General features: G+C 43.4%; 1 protein-coding gene across 3 annotated transcripts in view; it reads left to right on the top strand.

Moving 5' to 3' along the window:
- Nucleotides 1–293: 293 nt before the first annotated feature.
- The window catches only part of DEPDC1B (DEP domain containing 1B), a gene marked incomplete at both ends in the record, with an annotated part of 88,746 nt that continues 80,402 nt past the window's right edge, over nucleotides 294–8,637 (top strand). For all 3 annotated transcript variants that reach the window (XM_080719721.1, XM_080719720.1, XM_080719719.1), the window contains 2 exons: nucleotides 294–341; nucleotides 8,068–8,333. In XM_080719721.1, coding sequence (XP_080575847.1) covers nucleotides 294–341; nucleotides 8,068–8,333 — 314 coding nt within the window. The remainder of the gene's footprint in view (nucleotides 342–8,067; nucleotides 8,334–8,637) is intronic.

Here is an 8,637-nt window from a genome sequence, read left to right as displayed (position 1 = left end):
AGAATGGAGGGGGCAGCGGGGAATTAGAGAAGGGTGCCAGGCAGCTCCCGTGCCAGACACCCAGGTGTGTGAGCGCGCCAGGCGAGGCTTAGCTGCCAACTCCGCCCGCACCTGGGCGCCCAGCTAGCTCTGCAGCGTGCTCTGCAGCAGGAGGTCTCCGGGGACGCCGGCCCCGCCCACACCCGCAGTTCCGGTCACGTGCCGCAACGCCGCCCAATCAGGGCCGGGAGCCCGCGGGCTCGCGATTCAAACTGCAGCGCTGATCGAGCCGCGGCCGCGGCGGCTAGCGGGCCATGGAGCACCGCATCGTGGGGCCCGGGCCGTACCGGGCCACTAGGCTGGTGAGTGAGCGTGCGGGGGCCTGGTGGAGCCGCGGTGCCCGTGCACGGCCGCGGCCTTCTCGCTTCTGCAGGGCAGCAGGATTCGCGGGGGGCTGCGGCTTTTCTGGACAGCGCTTGGAAGAAGAGCTGAACCCGGTGGAGGCCCTCGGGGTGGGTGCTGCTTTGTCCTCGGGCCAAAGACCGCGCCCTCAGGTTTAAAGCGCCGCGGAGCCAGGTCGATTCCCTCTTTCTTTGTCCTTTGGAACCTAACACCTGCATCCGGGAGGGGAGAGGCCCACCCCGAAACCTTAGGGGACCCCACCCCCGTAACGCTCAGGGTTTGCGGCTCCCCAGCAGGGCGGGTCTCCTTCCTGGGTGACACTTGTTGACATTGGAAGGACTGTCCCTTCTAACGGTGCCTGGCACTGAGGTGGGGCCTGGTCGGCTTGCTGTTTATAGCTGCTCAGGTCTAACTCGAGGGATGGGCCAGGATGCGTGGTCTGCAAGAGCCTTTGTGGACCCTGATGGTCCAGGGTGCTGCCTTTTCTGCTGAAAGAGAAGTTTTAGTATTCGGAAGTGTACTTGGGCTACATGACGACCTGGAGCAAATAATTTTACCATAATGGAATAAAGAGTGACACCTTGGTAATGTTCATGGCAAGCTTTTAGGGGACCTTCTATGGAGGCGTAAGAGGTTAATGGCAGTGTGAGAGGAAGTAACTGACCCCTTGGGCTTCAACCACTCTGGCCACATCACACTTTCAATTACTGCTTTGTAAGGAATATCCAGGAAAGGTGCTAGACTGACAAGATTACACAGCAAGAATGTGGTAAGTACAAGAGGATCTGGAATTTAGTTGTCTCCAAACTCCCAGGCCAGTCATCTTTATAGCACTAGTATTATATTTTTGGAACTAAGAAAGAAGGAAGTATAATAGATAAACTGGAGAAAAGAACAGGAAGCACATTTCAACTCTAGGTATTTTATCTTATAGTTCAACCCATGAGCAAAAAACCAGTTTCTATTGTTTGATTTCTTCATCCTTTAGACTAACGGTCTAAAGTAAGTAAAAGAGTAAAAAATGTGTTTTAGTCACAAGAAATAATCTGTTTTAGGCCGGGCATGGTGGTGCATGCTTGTAATCCCAGCGCTTGGGAGGCTGAAACAGGAGGATCACGCAGGTTCAAAGCCAGCCTCAGCTACTTAGTGAGGCTCTCAGCAACTTAGCGAGACCCTGTTTCCAAATAAAATATAAAATAGGTCTGGAAGTATAGCCCGGAGGTAGAAGGCTTCTGGGTTCTACCCCAGTACCACCAAAAAAAAAAAAAAAAAAAAAAAAAAAAAAAAAAAAGAAAAAAGAAAGAAAGAAAAAGAAATATTCTGTTTTGTTCCTCCTTATTCTTACATTTATCTCTTCGAATGTAATATGTCATGGGAAAAACCGCATTCGCAAGCTCTATCTTTTCTTTGTTGACACAGGATATTTTCTCTCTGATGTGCTGGAGATTGAACCCAGGGCCTGATACTTGCCTCTGCCACTGAATTAAATTTCTAGCTAGGATATTTCTCTCCAAACGTGACTGAGAATGCTTTATTGTCAGTAGCCCCAGTAACTCTGGAGGTGGAAGCAGGACAATCCGAAGAGGAGAGCTTAGGCAACATAGTGAGGTCCTGTCTCAAAAAGAAAAAAAAAAAAAGAAAAAAATATATATTGACTGTAAGTGTGGGGATTTCTATTCAGCTCCATTGGTCTATGTATCTGTTTTTGTGCCAGTACCATGCTGTTTTATTACTATGGTTTCATAGTATAAAGTCAGGCATTATGATTCCTTCTGCATGGTTCTACTACTTTGGCTATTCTGAGTTTTTTTGTCGTTCCAAATGAATTTAAGGACTGATTTTTCTATGTCTGTGAGGAATGACCTTGGTAATTTAATGGGTATTGCATTGAGTCTGTTGATCACTTTTGGAAGTATGGCCATTTTGATGATATTCTGCCTATCAATGAACATGGAAGATTTTTTACATCTTCTAAGGTCTTCTTCAATTTCTCTTTTCAATGTTTTATAATTTTCTTTGTAGATGTCTTTTACTTCTTTGGTTAAATTTATTCCTAAGTATTTTATTTTTTTTGTGGGATATCCTGAGTGAAAGTGTTTTCTGAACTTTTTTTTTTAGTGGATTTATGGTTGATATACAGAAAAGCTTCTAATTTTTAAAGATTGGTTTTGTATGCAGACACTTTGCTGAATTTGTTGATCAGTTCTATAAGCCTTTTGGTTGAGTTTGATGGGTCTTCTAGGTATAGTATCATGTTATCTGCAAATAGTGAAAGTTTTAGTTCTTTTTCTATTTGTATTCCTTTGATTTCCTTTTCTTGCCTTATTGCTCTGCCTAGAGTCTCAAGTACTATATTGAAAAGAAGTGGTGATAATGGGCATCCTTATGATCCAGCAGTACCACTTCTGGGTATCTACCCAAAAGGAAGGAAACCAAACTACCAAACTAACGCATGCATATCTATGTTCATAACTGCACAATCCACCATTGCCAAACTATGGATCCAGCCAAGATGTCCATCAACAGATGAATGGATTACAAAACGGTGGGATATATACACAATGGACTTGTACTCAGCCATAAAGAAAAAACACAATTACATCATTTACAGGGAAATGGATGGAACTGGAGGACATTATGCTAAGTGAGATTAGTCAGTCACACAAAATAAGAAATCAGGTTTTGTAATATACTTCTAGGAGTGTATTACAGTGAGTCAGTGTACACCTGATCTGACAACAAGGTTTGTAGAAAAGACTCCTGAATAAAGTGTAAGCAATGGGAAATTCTTCAACTTCTGGAAGACGGTTATTTTGAAGGAATATGTAAAGGACACAATAGGGAGAAAAGCTTGAAACATGTTTCTAGTCCACAGGGAATAAAACATACTGTTATTTATTTACATGCTTATATTTTAGAAGGAAAGACCAGGCAAGTGCCTCATGATGGGATGAGATAATTTTGAGAGGGATTCTAGGAACATTGCTGGTGGTGTCTTTGGAGTCTGGCCCATGGCTATGGGAAGGCTTTTGAGTGTTTTTATATAATGTTCACCCTTGGACATTTCCAATATTCACTCTGCTAGATGACTAGATAGGATGCTGACTCGGTCAATGTCATGTCCATAAAGGTTGCAGTCTTTGTAATAGCATTGTCATGTGGGTACTGCTTTAAAGCTGGAGACATGAAGGCTTGACTAGCTTTGAGTCTGAGGCTTCCCCGCTGGTCCAGAGCAGAACAGGCCTCTGAACCTTCGAGAATTCACTGCTGTAGGGCCTTAGCTCTGACTGTTCAACCTGCTGACTTTCTATGGTGTCTCTAAAGATGCTTCTGTGCTCTTAAGAAGAGCCTTAGAATCAGGAGATCAGAAGGTGTGTGTGTGTGTGTGTGTGTGTGTGTGTGTGTGTGTGTATGTTTTACTGAGGATGAACCCAGGGGCATTCTACCTCTGACTTACACCTCCAGCCCTTTTTTTTTATTTTGTTTTTGAACTGGTCACTAGGGTGTTGAGAGTCTCACTAAGTTGCTGATGCTGGTCTTAAACTTGTGATCTTCATCTAATCCCAATACTTGGAACTTGATATTTGTTTTTCAACAAATGCAGATTATTTGGACTATCTATTAACTATTCTTTCAAATAGCTTTTTTTTTTTTTTGCAAATAAGCAAAAACATGCTATTTATTTGTTAAAGGTTGATATTTATGGTCTTGAGCCCTTTGCCATGAGGTACCATATTATATTACTTTATGCATCTCTCTTCATACAATGCCTTTCACATAATAAATGATCTGTAAACATTTGCTGAATAATGTCATATTAAGCATGGGGCTTCCATAGATAAATTATGAATAATGGGCCTAGTTTTAACCATTATCATCATGTGCTTTTCATTTATATAAAAATCCATTAATAGGACAACTTGATGACAATGCCCTAAAATTTTCTTTTTTTAAAATTATAACTATTAGTACATGTTAACCATACAGATTAGTGTAATTCATTGTGATATTTCCAGAAATGAACACATCATGCATTGATCATGTCCATCCATCCTCCTACCCACCCCCCCCCTTTTTTCTTCCTCTCCCTTTATTTTCTTATAATTTTTCTACTTTCAAGACTTTTCTTCTTTTTAAATTTCCACATATGAGATAAAATGCATAATACTTGTCTTTCTGGCTTAATTGCTTCACGTGATGTCCTCCAGTTTCCTCCAAGTGGCTGGATTTTTTTGGAGGGAGAGAATAATATTTCACTTGAAATATTTTCTTTATCTAGTCATCTGTTGACAGTGCCTTAATAAACATGATATTCAGACACCTCTTTTGGATGCTGACTCCATTTCTTTTGAACATATGCCCAAGAGTGAGGTAGCTACTGGATCATATGGTAGTTCTATTTTAAGCTTTTTTTTTTTTTTCAGGCATTTTCCCCACTTTGATGTCTTTGTAATTTGCTGCTGGAGAGTTATCAACTTTAGGTGTCATATTACCTTGTCTTTTCATATTTCCTGGTTTTTTTTTTTTTTTTTTTTGTGGTACTGGAGGTTGTACCCAGGGGCATTCTGAGCTACATCCTCAGCCCTATTTTATTTTTACTTTGAAACTCTCACTAGGTTGCTGAGAGTCTCACTACTTGCTGAGGCTGTCCTTGAACCTGTGATCCTACTGTCTCAGCCTTCAAAGTACTGGTTTTACAAGTGTGTGTCACCACACCCAGCTTATAGTTCCTATGTTTCTATGTTGAAATATGTGCATTTGTTGGGATGAAGTTCTCTTATGCTTTTATGTGATGGCTTTCTTAGTAAGATGCATTCATTCTCCTGAAGATGTGTCTTGTGGTATTGGTTTGTTGTGCAGTGTTGAATTTATTTCTAGTTGGACCCCATAGTGTAATGTCCTCATAGTTTCTTTCACAGGCTTGGATATAGTGTGTACTGTATTGGAGTTTGAGAGACCCACTGTCTTTTCAGGTCTTCACTACAGTGGAGACAATTTGGTGATTCAGGCTGGTGAGGTATAGACCACAGAGATGTGGGGCACACCCTGTTTTTTTCTACAGTAAAAGTTGTTCCCCCATCAGGTAATGGGGTGTTCACAGGTGCTACTAATGTGGGCTATTATTTAAAAGTAAAGGGCCTAAGGCTCTTATCCTCTGATTAGACACTGATGCAGATCTCAGTACTTCACAGGAAGAGTCAGGGCCAGAATCACCCTGTGGCACTAACTTCCAGCCTTATCAGCAATACTTGATCTGACAAGGTGTGGGTGTGAAAGCTTTAGAGTACCTGCATTGGTGTAGTGTCTAAACGTTGTGTTAGTCTTCTCTCCTACTACTACGGGGTGTTTGACAAGGAGTTGGACCTCAGGCTTCCTCCTAGCTGTGTCTGAGGCTAGGTTGACAGCTGGGCACTTACATCTTTTATACTCTTTTAGTAGGGAATGTAGGGAAAGCCTGTCTGCCAGGCTTCTAGCAAGAGTGGAGTGTGGCTGGAGCTGGGCATGGTTCCTCTCAGCTGGGCTAGAAGTAGTTCAGTGGGAAAGCACCTGCCCTACATGAGCGATACTCTGTGCCTTATCTTTGGCACCACAAAACAAAACAAAACAAAAAACAATAGCAATAGCAGAAAAGAAGGAGAAGGGAGGCAAGAAAGAAAGAAAGAAGACCCAACAAGAAAAACAACAACAACAAAAGAACACAGAAAAAATATCCTGCCAGCTGAGGTGCTTGGAGTGAGGAAGGGCAGCTGACCAATGGCCATACTGTCTAAAGCTTCTCTGGGGTCCTCCCAGGCTGTGCGCTCTGGGGGTACTGGGCAGGGGCTTTCCCCTCACACTGTTGTCAGTTGTAGTACCACTGGATGTCAGCTGGAGTGGGTCTCAGCTGGGGTGGTTGCCCGTGTGAGCTGGTGCAAAAGGTGGACAGTGCAGGCCCAGGTTCTCTCTAGGGATTCCTAGGCCCTGGTGGTGAGCAAAATCCAGATTTGCCCGACGACTGTGAGGGTGCTGGGAGCGATGGAGGCGCACAGTTCTGTGCTGGGGGTGGTGGCAGGAACCATGTCATCTGTCCGTCTTGATTCTGGTGCCTCAATCTGTTCACCTGCACAGACCCACACTGACTAGTCATGTCCTGTTCTCTGAGTCACATTCCCAGTCTCCCAGTTCTAGAGTGCTGGGGCTCTGTTCCACTCTGCACCCTACCAAATCCTGTGTCCACACAGCAGGAGCTCTCAGGGGATCTGTGTCAGTCACTCTCTTGAGCCCGGACTGTCTGCGGAGGCAGTGCTTTGGAACAGCCGCAGGCCCCAGCAGCCTTACCTCCTGAGCAGTACTATGGAGGAGAGTTCCCCTCCCGCTATGGGCCACAGGCCTTGGGGCACCATTTCTCTTGCTACACTTTGTCCTAGGTCTCTGTCCTTCCACTATTGAATTGCAGTGTTCTCTCACCGCCACTCACCTCAACATGCAGCTACATATCTGTGGCTTTGGTTCTAAATCCTGGAGGATCCCAAGAGTGTTGAGGACCTCTATTCCACCATCCCTGCCTCAATAAATAGACCTTGAATGAATAAATGCATTATCCTTGAAAATTACATTTTCTTTACAGTTTATTTCTTATGCCAATAGGTTCTATTTTGTTTCAATTGTTGTAAAATACCTATGACACAAAACTGTTGTAGCCTAATGTTTTTTTTTTTTGTTTTTTTGTTTTTGTTTTTTTTTTTTTTTTGCAGTGCTGAAGATGAAACCCAGGGCCTCCTGCATACTAGACAAGCACTTTACCATTGAGCTAAATCCCTAGATCTTTACCTATTTTTGGAGTGGGGGAGGGGTACCAGAGATTGAACTCAGGGGCATTGTACCTCTGAGTTATATCCCAACTCTTTTATTTTTCACTTTGAAAAAGGGTCTTGTTAAATTGCACAGGGCTTTGGTAAGTTGCTAATGCTGGCTTTGAACCTGTGATCTTTCTGTTTTAGCTTCCCAAGGATGGGGATTACAGGCATGTGCTACCACACTCAGCTTGACCTTAATCATTTTTAAGTGAGTTCAGTGTCATTAGTATATTCACAGTGTTTTGCAGCTATCACCATTATCCATTCCAGAACACTTTTTTAGAGAAAGATGTAAATAAAACATTTTCAGCTGGGCTTGGTGGCGCACGCTTGTAATCCCTGTGCTTGGGAGGCAGAGACAGGAGGATTGCACAGGTTCGAAGCCAGCCACGGTGGCTTAAGAGACCCTGTTTCCAAATAAAAAAAGGTACAAAATAGGTCTGGGAATGTAGCCTAGAGGTAGAAGGGTTTCCAGGAACCCCAGTACCACCAAAAAAAAATTTTTTTTTTCAAGGTTTCATCTGTTATTTAAGCATGATTTTAGTGGAAAAACTGCACACATTGCTTTAAATATTTGGGATGAGGCTGGGTATGGTGGCACACGCTTGTAATCCCAGCATCAGGGAGGCTGAGACAGGAGAATCATGGTTTGCAGACAGCCTCAGCTACCTAGTGAGGCCCTTTGCAACTCAATGAGACCATGTTTCAAAATAAAGAATAAAAAAATAGGGCTGGTGGTGTAGCTCGTAGAATGTCCCTGGGTTCCATCCCCAGTACCACAAAATGGTATGTAACAACCTGAAAAGGCACCAGTTGATTACTAACTGCCATTCTCGTTCTTGTGCCCTAGTGGAATGAAACAGTGGAGCTTTTCCGTGCCAGGATGCCATTGCGGAAGCATCGCTGTCGTTTCAAGAGCTATGAGCATTGCTTCACAGCTGCTGAAGCTGTGGACTGGCTACATGAGCTGCTTAGGTGCAGTCAGAACTTTGGCCCTGAAGTGACTCGCAAACAAACCATCCAGCTGCTAAAAAAATTCCTGAAGAATCATGTTATTGAAGACATTAAGGGAAAATGGGGTCAGGAAGATTTTGAAGACAACCGTCACTTATACAGGTAATGGCAACATGTAAATGTAAACCTTGAAGGGAAGGATACAGAGAGGACGAGTGGATCTAGTCACCTTCTCTTGGAACTTCTTGATGTGAAGGAATTTACCTTGTCCATTGAAGAGATTATTTGTGATGTGCCCACGGGAGAACTGAATGTATTGGTATTGTAAAACTGATTGCATTTTTACTTGGCCCCTCAGGACTCTCCAGAGCAGTCTTTTGTTGCAGTGACTTTTCAGTAAGCAAAATTTGTTATGCCTTTTGCTTACCTGGGAGGATGGTTGCCTGCAGGATGGTACTTCTAGAGA

Source organism: Muscardinus avellanarius, assembly GCF_963383645.1.
Source record: "Muscardinus avellanarius genome assembly, chromosome: 1".
Taxonomy (NCBI): Eukaryota; Metazoa; Chordata; class Mammalia; order Rodentia; family Gliridae; genus Muscardinus; species Muscardinus avellanarius.
The sequence above is the reverse complement of the archived record's forward strand: the minus strand, read 5'-3'. Positions and strand labels throughout refer to the sequence as shown.